The following is a 21,276-nucleotide window of genomic DNA, read 5'->3' as shown; positions in this document are numbered from 1 at the left end:
TAAAAGAAATTTATACTGCGAACAAAAATTCATTACATAATGCTAATTTTCTATGCAGTCGTCATTAATTCATTTATACATTATACTGAAATTAAATTAAAATATTGTACTGAATTTGCATTAGGAAAATCTAGGCGTCTGAAATTCTAATAAAATTCATTCAAAATAAATTCATTCCAGAATGTTTGATATTGTTAGTGAAACCTTTTGTCAAGTCACACTGTTATATGCTAAATTAATTATTAAGATGTCTATGTAGTCCAAATAAAGGACTTTCAGAGACATGATAATTTTGGTCACTGTCATCATCAAATTATTCTGCATATTTCTCTTGAAATCTGATTGGGCAACGTTTTTGTTACACATGGTACATGTCATATTGAATATTCTCTTGATGTATGGATTTATGTTGGACATATAACTCGTTATTTCAATAAGATGATCCTCGAAAATTACAGAAAACGTTCAACATTTCATTTGGGGATTCTTAACCAGAAATATGCAGATAAGTTTGGACGTGACAGACGCGACAGTAATGAGTCAAAAGTTAATCAGCATTCTAAACTTCTATTATTTGGACTAAGTGTTTGGGTAATTCACACATATTTCCAGGAATCAAGTTTTTATTTAAATACGTTGAAGTTCTACATGTACTCAATGTTGATTATTTGGCAGTTAAGTCCAATTGACCAAGTAGTTTTAACTGATGTTTAAATCACGTTTTCACTTTAAAATTGAATATGGCATGACTCGGATGGAACTTAAAATCAAATCATAAATGTCACCCACACGCCAAATGAGTAAGCTACCTTACTGGGCTACCCATACTGGGTCTGGGTGCAGCATTTTGGCCACAGTAACTTGTGGTGGAGAATCCAGGGTAAACGGAACACCGGCATTTATTTATTCTGCCAGTGTCGCGCAATACGTCTAACATTTAAACTTAAGCGAACTGCTTTCAATGACATATTCTTTTTTTAAATTAACAAAACTGATGACAACATTGCACTAAATTATAGAGTGCCAGAACTACTTTCCAATTAGGTCAACATCTTACCAAAAAGTAAATACATCCAAAGGAGAAACGGGTCTAATCTTCGTTTCTTTGGCATCTTGGATAATGTCAGTCCATTATTTACTATCAAAACAAATCCTTAAATTCGGAATCCCTCACAAACCAGTCGTCTTTCCACATAAAACTTTAATTTAGCCCTAACTTGCTTCTCTCAGAATCCACCATCATTCTATTATGGTAAGATCCATCCGCCATACATATATTACCTTCCCACAGGTGTCCGATTAACTGATTTTCAATAAATAACAAATTAGTTTCATTTTCCTTTGGTTCAAAGAAGACTAAATTCTAGTCTCAACTGGGCGTACAAATGTCTGAAGGTTAACTTTCATGAAATTTCATTGCATGGCGATTCCCGTACTATTTATTGTCCAAGATAACAAAAGCATGCGGATATTTCGGAGTTATTCCTTTACAGTTTATTTCCCACGTGATATATATTTGTATCACATGACAGAAAAATATGGCGGACGAGACAAATAAGTTCAAAAGCGAAAGTAGAAATCGTTTTTTACGGTTATTGTAGTTATCAAAGATATCCAATATTTATTAAGTAAATTGAGAGAAAGGCGACGAGATGGTTGACGAAAGAAAACGTTTGATACCTCCCCGGTTGGATGACACAGATGACGAACCGCCTTGCAGCTGTTGTGGAGCACACAGATTCAACAATAAATTTCTTGCCAAGGCAACAGTTCTTGCAACTGTCGCATTTGAAAGACTTGCATTCTACAGCATATCAGGGAACCTGATTTTGTTCTTAAATGGAACACAGTACAATTGGTCATCTATATATGCACTGGATGCATCTTTCTTTTTCCTTGGAATTGCATGTATTTTCTATTTCTTGGGTGGAATTATTGCTGACATTAGGTTTGGCAGATTCCGAATTATAGTGACAGCATTCATTATATACTTACTTGGATATACACTTTTCCCAGTACTTTCAAATGTAGACGTTGAAGACAAATTAATGACAAACTCATCATTCCTGAATTGTCATGGCAATGATTCAAATTCAAGAGGAACAGGATGTTCAGCTGTATTTTTTATTGCATTAGCTGTAGTCGGAGCTGGAACAGGGATGCTTCGAGCAAATATTGCTCCATTTGGGGCTGATCAAGTATGAGATCAATTAGTTATTATAACTAGGGTACAAAGCAATTGCAATGTTAAATTTGTTGCGTTTTGTTTTTAATTACTAATTAGTTTTTGACTGAACATACATGTCAAGTTTCCCAGAGTGTATGGGAGTCTCACTGATTTTTAGTCCATTTTCCCGGACATATGGAAATCAATTACTTCAATATAAATTTACTCCATCATAAAATTTCAGCAATCAATAGATTATGTTACCATGCTTAGTTTTAAAGTTATAGACATGAGAAAATGTATATTTAGAAACTATAGAACCAAAAACAAAAGCAAAGTATGAATCTAATTTAATGAAAAATTGAATTTAATGACAATTTTGTTTCAAAATTAAAATGAATTTATTCTACTTTAAAAAATTTATTTCTGAGAAAATACTTAATGTAATTTATACTTAAAAGTAACATAAATTGCACATTTTTTAATTGTAACTTTTTTCCTACATACAACATTTTTTCTTTTTTACTGTATAAGTGGCGTACATCATTCCAACAGAATGAAAATATGAAAATCATGAGTTTCCATGCTCTTTTCTGAGTTATTTATAGATAAGATACTGGGATTTAGACTGATTTTTTAAAAAAAACGTATGAGGTATTGTTGTCACTTGATTTAATTTTAGTTCGACTATTCAAAAAATAATCTAGCTATTCTACTCACCCTGGCATTGGTGTCAGTGTCGGCGTCACACCTTGGTTAAAGTTTTACATGCAAGTACATATGACTATCATTTAAAGGCATACAGCTTTGTATCTTATTTTTATTTTTTCTAGGTCACTTACCAACCTCACTGGGTCAAGTCCCATAACTCTGACATGTATTTTGGGCAAATCATGCCCCCTTTTGGACTTAAAAAATTCTGGTTAAATTTTTATGTGCAAGTTACTATCTCCAAAACTAATGCAGATATTGAATTGAAACTTCACGTGTCTTCGGGGTTATGAACCTAGGTGATAGCACCAAGTCCAATAACTCTGACTTGCATTTTGGTCAAATTATGCCCCTTTTTGGACTTAGAAAATCCTGGTTAAAGTTTTGTGTGTAAGTACATTATAGCTATTACTTAAAGGCATATACATTTGAAGCTTATTTTTTCTTTTTCTAGATCAATTACAAACCACACTGGGTCAAGTCCCATAACTCTGACATGTATTTTTTGCAAATTATGTCCCCTTTTGGTCTTAGAAACTTCTGGTTAAAGTTTTGCGTGTAAGTTACTATCTGCAAAACAAATGCAGATATTAAATTGAAATTTCATATGAGTATGTCTTCAGGGTTATAAAACTAGCTGATTGCACCAAGTCCCATAACTCTGACATGTATTTTGGCAAATTATGCCCCTTTTGTACTTAGAAAACTTCTGGTTAAAAGTTTGCCTGCAAGTTACTACGTGTATCTCCAAAACTAATGCAAATACAAATGTACTGGATTGAAACTCTGTAGATATTCTAACATTAGTGTAATATTCCTGCTTCTGGGACAACAATTTGAATAGACGAGCACTGGCTGTCTTACGGAATGCTTTTGTTTGTTTAGGTCCGCCTTTTCTCAAAAACTGTAAGAGCTACAGCTTTGAAACTTTGCACACTTATTTACCATCATTAGATGACTGTGTAGGCCAAAAACCATAACTCTGATATGCATTTTGTCAAAATTATGGCCCTTTTTGTACATAGACAATTTGGGTTTCATGGTTAAAATATTTCTTTAGATCTGCCTTTTCTCAAACACTATAAGAGCTACAGCTTTGAAACTTTGCACACATGTTAACCATCATTAGTTGACTGTGTAGGCCAAGAACCATAACTCTGATATGCATTTTGTCAAAATTATGGCCCTTTTTGTACATAGACAATTTGGGTTTCGTGGTCAAAATTTTTCTTTAGGTCTGCCTTTTCTCAACCACTAGAATAGCTACAGCTTTAAAACTTTGCACACTTGTTTATCATCATTAGCTGACTGTTTATGGCAAGAACCATAACTCTGATATGCATTTTGTGAGAATAATGGCCCTTTTAGTACTTAGGAAATTTGAGTTTCTTGGTTAAATTTTTTGTTTAGGTCTGCATTTTCTTAAAAACTGTAAGAGCTACAGCTTTGAAACTTTGCACACTTATTTGTCATTAATAAATGACTATGTAGGGCAAGAACATAACTCTAACCTGCATTTTGTCAGAATTGTGGCCCTTTTTGTACTTAGAAATTTTGAACTGCAACTCATTTCTTACATATTGCTCTTGCAGACTAGTGATGGCACCTGTAGGCGATGCTGCTGTTTTCACGAACAATAGCCCAATTCTGGATGAAATATTCCCAACAAATATTTTTTCTTTTGCATAGTTCTGATAGTTTGTATTGCTAACTATGATATCCAATACATAGATAGATAAACAATATAGATAGAAACTGTCGCTATAACATGCATACATCTTACAGAAAGTAAACATTAACAACCAAATACTGCAATTTCATTACTTTTATATCTGTTTTGATTTAATGTTCAGTATTCAAGCTTAAAGTTTCACGATTTACCTATTTGATTTTGTAACATATTAAACTGCATTTTCTTTGACCTTTCCTTGCTGGGATTTATTGAATCCTTTCCATGATACTTTTTAATCACATAATTTAATTGATTTTGGAACTATTCTTCACCTCTGTAGCCTTGGTTTTACAAATTTTATGCCTTATACATAACAATAATATTGTAATAAAATTTGAATTATATTTGTAAAGAGGTTTTCAATTTGAATTTAGTTTTAACCATGTATGATATTTCTGTAGAAAGACTTGGGAAAACTTATTGAGGCAACTTGTGAACATCTTATATTAACAAAACAAAAGTATTATACCTCATTATTCTTTTTTTATTTTGTTATTTACAGTATTGTGTTTTTCAGCTGAGGGGCGAAGGAAGTGAAAGTTCAGTGGTATTTTTCAACTGGTATTATTGGTCTATAAATGTTGGAACATTGATTGCTCTGGGAGGCATTGCTTATTTACAACAGGGAGTTCAAACTGATGGTTTCTTTTATGGATATCTGATAGCAATGTGTTGTCTTGGTGCTGGAATGCTTATCTTCTTGTCAGGTAAACCTGTTTAAAGAAAAATCGAAATCAACATTTTGAATGAGCAAGTCTTGATTATTTATATTTTAGTCAGTGGAAGAGCCTAAATCTTCTAACAAGGTATACATTTATTGTACTTGCAAATGCAAGATTTTTTGTGCTTACAAAGACAAGACAAGCGTTTCATTTTTTTTTAAACCTAGCTAGTCTTGACTTAGTAGGGAAGATATTTTCACACTTGGTATTCATTCAAGTAGTAGACTTAACAGTGCTTAGACTCATTCTTTAATCAGGGAAGACCTGCCTCCAGTTTATTGTCATAATTTCTTCTGCTGCCAGCAAACAAAGAAGCTCCAAACTCATAAAACTTACATTATTTGACCAAAAGAAGATACAAAAGATCTTTCTCATCAAGTTTTAAGCTTGACTTACTTACGGACTTACTGCTCCTGCAACATCATCTTGCCTCAGATTATTGGCTAATTGTTTATGTATTTTCCATATTTTAACTTGATTTAATTTACTTAATGGATTTGATTTAAGCTTGAATTTTTTTTGTATCCTCACCCTCATGATATATGACAAAGTACATAACTCAACCCCAGTATTTTGTTAATTATACCTCCCTTTTAACGTAGATTTTTTGGTAACCTATTGGAAACCTGTTATTAAGAGCTTTCAACATTGAACAGTCATTTCTGGCTATGTAAAGTTCATACTTATTCCAACAATTGATTTGATAGATATTTTACGAACAAATTTCAATGAAATTCTTACATGTTTTCATCATCATTTACCACCCTTTTCACTGTCCAGAGCTCCTGTTTCTCCTACAAATTTTCCAGTAGTAGATTCTTACTGTGATCTCTATATTGTTACAGGTAAATGTACCTATGTATATCGAAAACCTGTTGGTAGTATCTTCACAAACATTTTAAAAATTATCAGAGAAGCATGGAGAATGAAGAAGAGGAAAAAAGCCCAGCAGTATGAACACAGGCTTGAATTTCAAAGGTAAACAACATTATATTTGATATGACTTAAAAAAATATTTTATCCCCCTATTTTATTTCTCTAAATGGACTAATTTTGATTGTGTGGACATACTGTCTGAAATTCTGTTTAATTCACAAGTTTTATTCCCATTTCCTTGATAAAAAGAAAAAAAATGAAGGCCTGCCTTTTGTAGGAAACACCATAGTTATCACTCAATGGACACCTCATTAGGTGAGTAGTTTGTTATCCACAGTACAATTTTATCCAGCCTTAGCATGTAAATATCTACTACAGCAATGAGCATTGTGGTTTGCAGTTTGCTGATCCTATGTTTTAAGGGTCTTAAGTAATGCACTTGTCTGTTTTGGTCATGACTTTGTTCCCATTATTCTGACTTTATTTATAATTTGCAAATAGCTTTTTGTAATTCTTATGATTCACTGAAGTTCTCAAATTTTCCACTTTTTTAAGTACATCTTTACTGTGATCACCACTGGTGATACTAAAACATGTTTGGCACTGTGGGTTAACTCCATATATGTTTAAGGTATGCCTAGCTGATACTTGGTCAGTGTGCCTAACTTATTATTGTTTCGATATATGTGCACAGTTCCTGTGCAGAATGGATGCCTGATTCATACAGGTGAAGTTCTTTATATCGCTGTTGGTTTCTAACATTTTGTGGTTTGGTTATACAGTGATTTTACAAGAAAGTGTACTTCAGTTATATCAGGTGTTGCTCTTCTGAAGTGTTATACAGTGATGCACAGGTCATGGCCATGGAGTGTTGATAATGTCTTAAATGTTACAGTTGTAATTATGATTTACACAGGGGTCAGGCAGATCTGGTACCAACCCTTCAACCAGCAAGTTTCCTTGACCATGCCAAGTTCAGGTTTGGCGGTACTTACCATGATAATGATGTTGATGATGTCAAGCAGCTTGGTAAAATCCTCGTTGTGTTTGCTGCATTATTACCATACTGGATGGTTTACTATCAGGTATAGTTAACACTTCATGAAATATTTGAATGCTTTTGAATCTTATTCATTCATATGTCTATATCTTCTGGAATGATAAAATATTTCTAAATCCTTACTAATACACGAACACTTAAACTTTTGAAATAAAAGAATGCTTCTGAATGATTATTTGATCATGAACAGTTCAGACTTTCTGGAATAATAGATACTTCTTAATCCTTATTCGTTTAGGTGTAGTCCAGCAATTAAGACCTCCTGGAATAATAGAATTTTTCAGAATCTACTCGTGCAGTGATGGATTAGAGTTCCTGAAATGATAGAATACCTCTGGATTATTTCTAATTCAGTGAAAGTTATGTGGTTTTGATATGGCAGCTGGCAAACATGGGCAACTTCTTAAGTTCTTTGACATCTCTAAGTTTGCTGCATTTATTGACCTCCAAATAAAATTTAGGCTAATACTCGTCTAGTTACAAGTAGTCCTTGCTTGATGTGCAGCATTGAAAAATAAAAGTGGCTTCTTTTCCCCGTGGGGATTGAGATAATCAGGAATGAGATGCCAAGAGTGGATATATATAACTTGTAGAGCTACTTTCACAGCCACCCTAAAAGAGTAAGTCCCAAAAAGAGACACTGAAAGCTGCAAAGGGGTCAGTTTAGAGGGCTGTGGTAAATGAAATGTAAATTATATACAAAAAAATCTAAAACCTGTTTTTCATTTTCTTTTTTCTGTAACGGAGATATAAGTATTATATTATAGGAAAATAAGTCTTTGAAATGAATTCTAGAAAATTTTAAAACGCTGTTATCAAATAAGTGGATTGATATGAAATAAAAAGCAGTCAGCTGCCTTATTTAGTGGTATTCAACCTTAGTGATGAAAGAAGAGACACGTTTAAATGGAGAAGTTAAAAATAAATTCCCTTGTAGATGGAGACAACGTTTTTGGTTCAAGGTTTACACATGAAGTTATACACAGGGACTGGTTATAATACAACCCAGTCATGCACTACAAGACCAGATGGTATTTGGAATGAAACACCAACAAAAGAAGCCAGCAACAGGGTATGTACATCATGTAACCATAGAGATGATGTGCTTTATGATAACTTGAAGAGGACTGATCAGCTAATGCATATTTTTATGCTCCCACCATTAAAAAGGTGGAGAGTGCATATAGTGTTACACCTGTTCATGTGTGTATATGTGTGTACATCCATCTGTGTGTTCACAAAATCTTTTCTACTTTGTAACTTTGTTATACGTTACTGGATTTTGAAATAACTTGGCATAAATAAACCACAATATCAAAACAGTATTAGTTACTTACTAATGTAGACTAGCTCAAAGGTCAAGGTCACATTTTTAGTCAAAGTTTTAAAGCTGCTCGTCCATAATTTTGGTGAATTTTTTCAACAATCATGTTCCACTAAATTTGGCATAAAATGTACAGTAAAGTTTTTTTTTTACACTTTCTCTTTTTTTCCCTTATCTCTCTGATATTACTTGAAGTATTTGCTTTAAACTTAAAGTAATTGTTCCTCATCATCACCCACATTATATGGCACAAGGGCCGTAACACCAATATTTCATGAATTACCCTCCCCCCACCCCCCGCTCCTTTTTTTTTCCTTAGAATTTCAGGTTAAAGTTTTGATGCACTTTCACCCTATCTCAGTTATTTTTAAATGGATTTGATTCAAACTTAAAATAGTTGTTCCACATCATCTCCCACATCATATGACACAAGGCCTTTTACCAATATTTAATGAATTATCCTCTCTTTTACTTACAGTAGAATTTCATGTTTAAGTTTTGATGCACTTTCACTTTATCTCAGTTATTACTAATTGAATTTAATTCAAACTCAAAATATTTGTTCAACATCATCACTCACATCATATGACACAAGGGCCATAACTCTTGCACCATTATAACATGAATTATCTCCCTTTTTACTTAGAATTTCAGGTTGAAGTTTTGATACACTTTCACACTATCTCAGTTATTTCTAAATGCATATGATTCAAACTTAAAATAGTTGTTCAACCTTACCACCAACATCATGTGACACAAGGTGCATAACTCTGGCACCAATTTTTCATGAATTATGCCCCTTTTACTTAGAATTAAAGGTTAATTTTGATGCATTTTCACTATATCTCAGTGATTACGAAATGGATTTGATTCAAACTTGATTCACCCACATGATATGACACAAGGTGCATAACTCTTGCATCAATATTTTATGAATTATTCCCCCTTTTTGCTTAGAATTATACTTGTATAGTGTTTTGATACATTTTATCTTTACCTCTCTTATTGCTTAATATTTAGACTCAGACTGTTGATAAATATCATCCATCATTGGAGTCATTAAACACTCCAGTGACAGCTCCATTTTCCTCAGATGAGCCCAGTTTCACTATCCAGCATCAAAATAGTCGAGCGTGCTGTCTCCTGTGACAGCTCTTGTTTTTAGCTCGCCTGTCACATAGTGACAAAGTGAGCTTTTGTGATCACCCTTCGTCCGTCGTCAGTCCGTGCGTCAGTGCCTCCGTGCGTCAACAATTTCTTGTCTGCACGATAGTGGTTTCATTTATGATTTTATTTTAACCAAACTTGCACACAACTTTTATCACCATAAGATCACGGTTTCTATCTTGAACTGGCCAGATCTCATTATGGGTTCCAGAGTAATGGCCCCTGAAAGGGCCAAAATTAGCTATTTGACCTTGTCTGCACAATAGCAGCTTTATTTATGATTTGATTTTAACCAAACTGGCACACAACTTGTATCACCATAAGATCTTGCTTCCTTTCTTGAACTGGCGAGTTTCTATTATGGGTTCCAGAGTTATGGCCCCTGAAAGGGCCAGAATTAGCTATTTTGACCTTGTCTGCACAATAGCAGCTTCATTTATGATTTGAATTTAATCAAACTTGCACAAAACTTGTGTCACCATAAGATCTCGGTTCCTTTCTTGAACCAGCCAGATCCCATAATGGGTTCCAGAGTTATGGCCCCTGAAAGGACCAAAATTAGCTATTTTAACCTTGTCTGCACAATAGCAACTTCATTTATGATTTGATCTTAACCAAACTTGCACACAACTTGTATCACCACAAGATCTTGTTTCCTTTAATGAACTGGCAAGATTCCGTCATGGGTTCCAGAGTTATGGTCCCTTAAAGGTCTAAAATTGGCTATTTTGGCTTTTGCAGCCATATAGAGACTTCATTTATGGTTTTATTAGCTCATCTGATTTTTTGAAAAAAAATGATGAGTTATTGTCATCACTTGAGCGGTTGTCGGCGTCGGCGTCGGCGTCGGCGTCGGCGTCTGTGTCGGCGTTGCCTGGTTAAGTTTTATGTTTAGGTCAGCTTTTCTCCTAAACTATCAAAGCTATTGCTTTGAAACTTGGAATACTTGTTCACCATCATAAGCTGACCCTGTATAGCAAGAAACATAACTCCATCTTGCTTTTTGCAAGATTTATGGCCCCTTTTGTACTTAGAAAATATCAGATTTCTTGGTTAAGTTTTATGTTTAGGTCAACTTTTCTCCCAAACTGTCAAAGCTATTGCTTTGAAACTTGGAATACTTGTTCACCATCATAAGCTGACCCTGTACAGCAAGAAACATAACTCCATCTTGCTTTTTGCAAGATTTATTGCCCCTTTTGGACTTAGAAAATCAGTTTTCTTGGTTAAGTTTTATGTTTAAGTCAACTTTTCTGCTAAACTATCAAAGCTATTGCTTTAAAACTTGCAGCACTTGTTCACCATCATAAGTTGACCCTGTACAGCAAGAAACATAACTCCATCCTGCTTTTTGCAAGATTTATGGCCCCTTTTGGACTTAGAAAATATCAGATTTCTTGGTTAAGTTTTATGTTTAGGTCAACTTTTTCTCTTAAACTATCAAAGCTATTGCTTTGAAACTTGCAACACTTGTTCACCATCATAAGCTGACCCTGTACAGCAAGCAGCGTAACTCCATCCTGATTTTTGCAATAATTATTGCCCCTTTTGGACTTAGAAAATCATTTTCTTGGTTGAGTATTATGTTTAAGTCAACTTTTCTCATAAACTATCAAAGCTATTGCTTTAAAACTTTCAACAGTTTTTCACCGTCATAAGTGGACACTGTACATCAAAAAACATAACTCTATCCTGCTTTTTGCAAGAATGATGACCCTTTTTAGACTTAGAAAATCACGGGTAGGACAATATTTCTATCACACAAAAAAAATCAGATGAGCGTCAGCATCCGCAAGGCGGTGCTCTTGTTTGATACAAACTTCCAAAATATCTTCAACAACAATAAATCTTGGATTCCATGACAAATCAGATCCAGTCGTAGTTTCCAGAGTTATTTTATATCTGATTACCTCCCCTGATTGTTGTCAAAATGGATTTATATCAGTAAGTACTTGTAGGACTTATTTGAAATTTCATTATTGTCATTAGTTGGACTGAGCCAATCAGGGTAAATAACTATGGACTGATTTTATGTCAAATTACCTCCCTTTATTTCAAATTAAAATGGGTATATCTCCGTAACTAATGAAGATACTGATCTGAAATTTCATTTATGTCAACAGATTTATTTGGCAGATCCTTCTTTTGTTCACTTACAATAATTTTCTTTTTGATTACTTCCCTTTTACGTTACTATAAATAGCTTATTTTTAGTAACTTTTTTATTATTGGCCGTAGGGAAAAACCGAGACCACTTTTCTGTGGTACAACATGGATGGTACCTCCAATTTTTAGGTGTATTTTGACATATCTGTACCTTGTAAGAATTTTGTTTTTCTGTTTGGTTAAATTTCTTACTTTGTTGTTCCTGTCCTTTGGACTTAGATATTTTTTCTGAGAACCTTCTTGTCCTCAAGTGCAATGATAACAGGTGAACGATATAGGGCCATCATGGCCCTCTTGTTTTTATGAATGGATGGATATTCATATAACTGAGCACAAGCATTACTAAAAGATGTGTTGAATGTATGATTTAGACCATTAACTCAAAGGTCAAGGTCACAAACATCAAAGATTTTGCTTAAAATTTCTTGTTTTGGTCATAACTATTGTATTTTTGTACATAATAGATGGATATTCAAGTAATTTAGAACAAATATTCACCATGATAATACAATGTATCAAGTGCAAGACTTAGACCCCTAAATATCAGAGGTGAAGATGACACTTAGAGGTCAAAGTATATATTTTTTTTTAGCTCACCTGTCACATAGTGACAAGGTGAGCTTTTGTGATCACCCTTCGTTCATCGTCTGCGTCTGTCCGTGCGTCCGTCAACAATTTCTTGTCTGCACGATAGTGGTTTCATTTATGATTTTATTTTAACCAAACTTGCACACAACTTGTATCACCATAAGATCTTGGTTCCTTTCTTGAACTGGCGAGTTTCCATTATGGGTTCCAGAGTTATGACCCCTGAAAGGGCCAGAATTAGCTATTTTGACCTTGTCTGCACAATAGCAGCTTCATTTATGATTTGAATTTAATCAAACTTGCACAAACTTGTGCACCATAACTTGGTTTCCTTTCTGAATGCCATATTACCTTGTGCAATAGCTGCTCGTTTATATTGTTAACCAACTTGCACCACTTGTATCCATAAGATCCGATTCCGTTTATAGGCCGAAGGGACGTATTATGTTATCGCCTCGATGTCCGTCTGTCTGTTGGTTAGCAATTTCCCTTCCACTCTGTAACTCTTGAACCCCTTGAAGGATTTCAAAGAAACCTGACACAAATGTTCACCTCATCGAAACGACATGCAGAGTGCATGTTTCGGATGGCTCACTTCAAGGTCAAAGTCACACTTAAGGGTCAAGGGTCATATGACTATGTTTTGTGTGTATATTGCTCTGCATTTGCATTGCATTGCAGTGCTCTTGTTTTTATTTGGCAGATCCTTCTTTTGTTCACTTACAATAATTTTTTTTTTAATTACTTCCCTTTTATGTTACTATAAATAGCTTATTTAGTAACTTTTTTATTATTGGCTGTAGGGAAAAACTGAGACCACTTTTCTGTGGTACAACATGGATGGTACCTCCAATTTTCAGGTGTATTTTGACATATCTGTACCTTGTAAAACTACTGGCCTGATTTGAAAGTCTAGGACAAATATCATCAAGTTAGTCCTGGTAAACCATGTGATATTTTAACTTCAGTAATGGAAAGGTCAAGGTCGCATTTACCTTGAGGCTGAATACATTTTCCAGCAAGGAACAAAATAATATTGAAAGGCTTGTAAATATCAGACACCATGAAATGATTGTCCATGGTTTTTAAATGTACCCTACTGTGACAACATCAAAATGTCAAATGTCAAGGTCACAGTTACATTGAGGCTGAAACTAGTTTCCTGAACAAGTTCTGATGAATATCATAACCTAAAGCTACTGACCTTGTAAAGTAAAGTAAAATGTTTGTTTTTAATAGTGTTAAACCTACTGAAAGGGCAAGCCAGGCTGGCTTATGAGACACCTACATACAGTGCAGAGCATTACTTCCCGATTCCTTTTTTTTTAATGCCTTGTTTGATGCTTGTTTGGATTTCAAATGAGAAATAAAGGGGAAATTTATTTTTTTTTATTAGTAGGGGTTTTAATTTAATGGATGAACACAATGAAGAAATCAATGAAAATTAGCCCCCCCCCCCCATTTAATATTGGGAATCTCAAGTATTTATAAATATTATAATCAGAAAAGGGGCGGGGTTCAAAATAATGTCAATTCTGATATCAAATTAACTCGTTTAAACATTTTTTACAGTTCAGTATAGCTGTGGCATGGCTGACATTATTTGATGTCGTCTTGCTGATATTCCTGATCCCAGTGCTGGACCGTATTATATACCCTTGGATACGACAGAAAGGCTGGAACTTCACGATGGTGATGAGGATAATGATTGGCTTTGCATATGCTCTTGTGGCCATTTGTGTTGCTGGCTTGGTTGAACATTTTAGATTAAAGACTTACTGGGAGAGTTACAGACCTAACATAACAAACAACACATGTTGTTATTCCATGGTTCCACAACAAATACGTAAGTTTAGTAGATTTAATTGTTCATGTTTTTAACAATCTTTGATAACCAGATAAACCTATTCTAAATACTGAAACCGGAAGTCTTATCCCATCAAAACATCAAAAATTATACCTCCTTTTACTATATAAACAAGTCAATTTGACCAACATCTCCTATACTATAACTGATGTTGATGTCAAAGCTTTATTACACTAGTGTATTATCATTTTTAGCTCATCTGATTTTTTTTTTTTTTAAAAATGATGAGTTATTGTCATCACTTGATCAGCATCGGCATTGGCGCTGCTTGGTTAAATTTAATGTTTAGGTCAGCTTTTCTCCTAAACTATCAAAGATATTGCTTTGGAACTTGCAACACTTGTTCACCATTGATAGCTGACCCTGTACAGCAAGAAACATAAATCCATCCTGCTTTTCGCAAGAATTATGACCCCTTTTGGACTTAGAAAATATCAGATTTCTTGGTTAAGTTTTATGTTTAGGTAAACTTTTCTCCTAAACTATCAAAGCTATTGCTTCGAAACTTGCAACACTTGTTCACCATCATAAGCTGACCCTGAAAAGCAAGAAACATAACTTTATCCTGCTTCTTGCAAGAATTACGGCCACTTTTGGACTTAGAAAATCCAATTTCTTGGTTAAGTTTTGTGTTTAGGTCAGCTTTTCTCCTAAACCATCAAAGCTGTTGCTTTAAAACTTGCAACACTTGTTCACCATCATAAGCTGACCCTGTACAGCAAGAAACATAACTCTGTCCTGCTTTTTGCAAGAATTATGGCCCCTTTTGGACTTAGAAAATATCAGATTTCTTGGTTAAGTTTTATATTTAGGTAAACTTTTCTCCTAAACTGTCAAAGCTGTTGCTTCGAAACTTGCAACTGTTGTTCACCATCATAAGCTGACCCTGTACAGCAAGAAACATAACTCCATCCTGCTTTTTGCAAGACTTAGGGCCCTTTTTGGACTTAGAAAATCATGGGTAGGACAATATTTCTATTATACAGAGACAAAAAATTAGATGAGCATCTGCAATTGAAGGCGGTGCTCTTCTTAAGTAGTAGCTTTATTACACTCCTGCAATGTCAAACATGTGATAAAGTATAATAAATGTCACATGCTTTTTGTATTTTTGTGTTATTTCAGAGAAGGGTGCGATCTACTATGCAGCAGATATGAGTATATTTTGGCAAATACCACAGTATACCCTCATAGGATTCAGTGAAATCTTTACCAGTATAGCAGGTATAACATAATTGAAATTTTACCTCTAGCGTCAGTTCAGTCTTTGGTTTCTCAACAATATTAGGCAAATAAGGCATTCTTGAATGCACACACCTACAAATTTATTTCTATTTTTTAAAATATAAGTACTACCTTCATTTGTAAGTTATTGAATAAAGTTTTGTTCAGTCTGTTAAAATATTTTTTTTTAAAATAACAGTAAGATATTTTGATACTCGTAAACACCAAATTGTTCACTTTCACTTCTGGTTAATTCCTATCTTGTATTCACATGTTGAAGGATATTTCAATCTTATACTGAAACATAAATAAATAACAATATATTATACAATTATAACAATTGGTTACAGGCTTAGAGTTTGCAAGCATGGTTGCTCCTAGATCTATGAAAAGCAGTGTGATGGGACTTTTCTATGTGTTTTCGGGCCTCGGAAGTTTTCTTGGGTTTGCAGTGGTACATTTATTTGAAGGGAAGTGGTTTTTTGAAGGTGACCATGGAAACATAAACTGTAAGAAAGGATGTTACGGTTCACCCGGAACGTGTCATCTGGACTATTATTTCTACTTCCTGTGTGGGATACAGCTTTTGGGAATACCATTCTTTTATTTTGTTGTGAAAAAGTTAAATATAGAAACAATACCAAAGGATAACAGAAATGCAGATAACCGTTTTAATAATACACACAGAAATCGGCGACAGCCAAGGAGACGTAGCGGTGCAATGGGAACTGGAAACTTTGAACACACGTCTATATCAGACAGACCGACCACACCAAAGGCAGTGTCTGTGGTTTCAGACACAGAATCTGGAACTTCGGAGTCAGGATCAAGTAACTTAGGTTATGGTGCTACAGGACAAAACCAAAAACATTTGAATAATGTTGCTCACAATCCGCCAGTAGAAAGAACAATTTACAGAGATAGAACTGGTCGTATTGGAGGCCCTGTTACTGATTAAATGCATGTTGTTGTTGCAGTATTTAAGGCCAAGGATAACTGATTAGTAACTCCTTTTTCCAGTTAGATAATATTGTGAGATGATATAGTGAGGTAATGTGAAAGGCAGATAATGTAGTGATAAAGTGCTTTAAAACTTTCTTTCAGATAAGTACCATTTCTTGCAACATAAGTAATTAAATAGCATATTACTTTAAATGAGGAGATGAAAAACAGTTTCCAAGATTTTTGTGTTTTTATTTTCAAAATATACATCTTTATATAAATTTTACAGCTAGAAAAATTACTACTGATTTTCGTTTAGCCTTTCACAAATGCATTTTTTTAGATATGAGAGAGAGAGAGAGGTTAGAATCTTTATATATATAAAATCGATCAGTTGTTTTATACTGTAGATGATGATAAAAATGTTTTTATTAAAGTATTATTGTCAACCCTGGACAAAGTGTTTCAGAGATAGGACACAGTGTCCGAAAGATAGGATTTCAGAATACAGATTAGAATTACTAACTTTCTTTAAGATAAGAGTCATGTGTATTGTGCTTTTCACCTGGTAACCTAAAGAACCAAGGTAAGCTTTAGGGGCAGGAGCAGCTTATGTATCTTGCACTATCCTACAAGTAAGGTAGTTCTGCACATTTGATAAGCCTGAAGTAATAACATAGAATAAAGCCTAGACAATATAAAAGTGATGTATACATGAAGTAATAACATAGAATAAAGCCTAGACAATATAAAAGTGATGTATACACCATATAGCATTAATTTAGCACATACACATGCTGGTATAATGCACTAATATTTTCATCATAAGTTTTGTTAGAATTAAATGTTAACTACACTAATATAAGTATTTTATCACCAGAAGTATAATAACTGCTGTAATTGTTCTATGTACAGTTAAACTTGTGTGTAAAAGCTACTGTTAGGAAAATTAAATGAAAAAGAAGTCTTTGTTGTCAGGTCGTCTCTTTTACACTGTTGTAGGCAGTCAAGTTCCCAGACTGTGTAAATATGTTTTTATGCATTAGAAATTAAGGATAAATGCTACTTATTGTTTAAATTTGGGCTGTATCTGTTAAACATGCCAAGTTTTGATGACTACGAAGGTACATAAAGGTAAATTAAAATGATTTTTATATACTTCCCTAAGTGTGACCTTGACTTTTGAGAGAGGAGTCTAGGGTTTGAGATGGTGTGCCAGATAAAAGTAAGATTGCTCCATATCTGTCTGAGGCATGACATTGCAGATTTTGTAACCATTCTCTTTCTGAAATCTCTGTCATCTGGTGACATCCTGCATGACTGGACCAATGCCAGTGTATGCACCTTATACAAGAAGGGCAACACCGGTACACCAGTGACTCGGCTAACTATCAGCTTATCTGTCTCACCTGTTTACTCTGTAAAACCCCTGGAACATTGATTCCTATCTATCCTCACAGTATTCTGTACATTCAACATGACCCAATATCAAGCTTTATTTAGAGATATCAGGAGATAAATATAGATAGTTCTTAAATGACCTTTGACCCTTAAGTATGACCTTGACCATTTATATAGGTGCCTGGGTTTTGCATATGACACTCTGTCACATTGTGGCAAACATTTAAGCAGAAACAAAATAAGATTGCTCCAAGCATGTCACAGTTACATGGCATGCAAGCTTGATAAAAATCTAGATCAAGCATCAGTTGTTACCAAGATGTTGTGAAGTATACTAATTGTTACCAAGATGTTGTGAAGTATACCAATTGTTACCGAGATGTTATAAAGTATACATGTTAAATTCCTTTAGTGCAGGCTTCATAGTTTGTTCTAAAACAGCAGTTAGGGAATTTAATGATGACCCGAAATGGGAAGAGAATATAGTGGCCTTAACAAGCAGGTATCTTAGTATTGGCTTTTGGTTAGGTAACAATATACGTAAGCATTGACAAACCACACAAAGTATATTTACATATTTAATCATTTATCTAATGGTGCCAAGTTTTCAGATCATTCTCGGGATTCAGTCTTGGTATTGGTCAGTATTAAAGTGGTGCTTAAAAACAACAGCTGTCAGGATTGGTCTGAAAACGCGGGATTTAGAACTTTAGGAGATGGTATGTTAAAGGTAAATCTTACCTTATTGACAAGGTCCAGCACAAAGTGGGGGAAAGTCCTTCACCTGTGTGAGATGTTAATGCAGTAAAATGTGTGTTATCACTGATGAAGAACTATTTTCGTGTTTTATAATTTATATTCAATATATACAGTGTAACCAGACTGAACATTTACTCCCGTTTATTATACATATCTCGCAGTTAGTGAAAATATTTGTGTAGCCATGGATATTTAATTCTTAGAATGTATGTTATAAATCATATAAATCAGACTGTGATTGTAATTCCAGGGTAGTCAGTTTGTTTGTTTGTTTGTTTTTTGTTGTTTTTTTTGGTTGGGTTGAAATATTAAACAAACACAATTTTAGGTCATATAGTGATTTTTGGCCTTGCATGGTGGAAGAAGACCCCCATAGCATTATTTCAGGCCAGTTTGACATCTTGGTTGAACCTCCAACCTTCCATAAATTGGATGGCAGCTTCCTCACATGAAAAAATTATACAGCCAAAGTTAAATTTTGAGCTTACAGTGGTAACTGGCAGGTGATTCATTTACCGACCACTCAGCCACAAGAGTAGCGCCAATCACTATATGCTTATATAGTGGCATCACTCTTTTTCACTTTTTGAAGACCAAGAGATAATTATACCTTGTATGTGTATCATATATAAAACTGTGACATTTATTTTTACTTGTTCATACATCATTTTGTTTATTTTTCTATCTTTTAAAGCTGTATACACTTTCTTTTATTAACCTGTGCAATGTTTTTTTATTATGCACACACTTGCCTTCATGCACATGTATGACTGTAAGTCACTAACTATTAAAACTTTTATACTAGTACTCTTTTTCTTTTTGTTTGTATTTCAATTTTAAATTAAGCTCACCCGACTCCTAAGGAACAAAATTAGTTTTGGGGATCAGATGGCATCCACCCTTTATTATTATTATACCAGATTTATATAGCGCCCTTTTCATGATAAACACATTCAAAGGCGCTTTACCTATAGCAAACGCAGTCACACAGGGCGCGAAATTCATCCTCTACTAGTAGAGACTCAGAGCGATCTGACCAGAGGGACAGAGTGAGATAAAGCTCCCAGAACAAATAGAGAGAACGGCTTTAGATATAGGCCTGTCCAGCTAACTTAGCCTAGCTCTTTGCGAATAGACAGTCTGCTTCTTTAACGTGCATGGTGTATAGCACCGATACACACGATGCTGTCTTTCCTGGGAAGAACCAGTACAGGCCTCTCTGTTAGGTGGGAGACACTCGAGAGCATCTCAGAAATTTCCAGTGCCTGGACACTTTTGTCAAAATTTCCTTCAAGCAATTCATTATCTAACAAGAGCGCCGCCAAGCGGGGCAATATACGCCCAAAGGTCTATCATAGGATGGGAGCAAAATTTTAAGAACTTGATTGTTGTAGCCCAAAGGACTGAAACAACAAAAGGAAAACTTCAAAAAATAAATCTAAGTCCACAAAAAAAAAATATTCAAAGTCTACAAAAAAATCCTTATCAGGTACAGGTATGTAAAAATACACCTAAAAATTGGAAGTAACATCCATGTTGTACCACAGAAAAGTGGTCTCGGTTTTTCCCTACGGCCAATAATAAAAAAGTTTCAAAATAAGCTATTTATAGTAACATAAAAGGAAAGTAACTAAAAAAAAAATTATTGTCAGTACAAAAAAGAGATCTGCCAAATAAAAACAAGAGCACTGCAATGCAGAGCAATATACACAAAGCAAAGTCATATATGACCTTTGACCCTTAAGTGTGACTTTGACCTTGAAGCGAGTCATCCGGAACATGCACTTTGCACATCGCCTCAGTATGGTGAACATTTCTGCCAAGTTTCATTGAAATCCTTCCAGCAGTTCAAGAGTTACAGAGCAGACACGGAACAAACTGATATGACTTTTGACCCCTAAGTGTGACCTTGACCTTGAAGCGAGCTGTCCAGAACATGCACTCTGCACGTCGTCTTGGTGTGGTGAACATTTGTGTCAAGTTTCTTTGAAATCCTTCAAGGGGTTCAAGAGTTAGAGCGGACATGAAACAAACTGATATGACCTTTGACTCCTAAGTGTGACCTTGACCTTGAAGTGAGGGGTTCAAGAGTTACAGAGCACACACGAAATTGCTAATGGACAGACGGACGGACACCAGCGTCATAACATAATACGTCCCTTCGGGCGTATAAAAATTCTTTATGGAATTCAACCAAATTTAGTTTGAAGCAGATTCTAATGCCCGAGATTAAAGCTGATATGAATTACGTGTTAACCTCTGTGTTGTTGAAAGTCATTTCTCCAAACATTGTGATGGAACTTCAGCAAATCTGTCTCAAAGCATCCTCTAGTGGTAAGAATGTAAAACTGTTAAAGGGATGGCTCTGATCTCCTATAATGTAAAGTCATTTCCTTCAACCAAGTTATCTCTAATGCATTCTTTGACTAGATCATGTATCCTGCTGGGTACCAGAGACAGGTCATCCAAAGGATAAGCAGGATTTCCTGTGGAGCAACTTCTGATGAAATTCAAGTAGATCTGATTGTAGCAGGACTGCTAGAAAAGATTTAATTATGTTGAATTCACAT

The 21,276-nt window shown here is 34.6% G+C and overlaps 2 protein-coding genes across 2 annotated transcripts in view; one reads left to right on the top strand and one right to left on the bottom strand.

Annotated features, from left to right (window-relative positions):
* The window catches only part of LOC123533545 (transmembrane protein 132B-like), a 57,462-nt gene extending 56,350 nt beyond the window's left edge, over positions 1-1,112 (bottom strand). Inside the window, exon 1 of the mRNA XM_053520655.1 lies at positions 1,072-1,112. Coding sequence (XP_053376630.1) covers positions 1,072-1,112 — 41 coding nt within the window. The remainder of the gene's footprint in view (positions 1-1,071) is intronic.
* Positions 1,113-1,515: 403 nt separating this feature from the next.
* LOC123533546 (solute carrier family 15 member 4-like) lies at positions 1,516-19,513 on the top strand. The gene is made up of 8 exons (XM_045315210.2): positions 1,516-2,198; positions 5,128-5,317; positions 6,178-6,310; positions 7,125-7,293; positions 8,206-8,340; positions 14,086-14,359; positions 15,506-15,604; positions 15,955-19,513. Exons 1-8 carry the CDS (start codon positions 1,653-1,655, stop codon positions 16,560-16,562), a joined length of 2,154 nt encoding a protein of 717 aa, XP_045171145.2. The 5' UTR covers positions 1,516-1,652; the 3' UTR covers positions 16,563-19,513.
* Positions 19,514-21,276: the final 1,763 nt, after the last annotated feature.

The sequence above is a fragment of the Mercenaria mercenaria genome, chromosome 12, assembly GCF_021730395.1.
Source record: "Mercenaria mercenaria strain notata chromosome 12, MADL_Memer_1, whole genome shotgun sequence".
NCBI lineage: Eukaryota > Metazoa > Mollusca > Bivalvia > Venerida > Veneridae > Mercenaria > Mercenaria mercenaria.
This window is presented reverse-complemented; position numbering and strand designations above follow the sequence as displayed.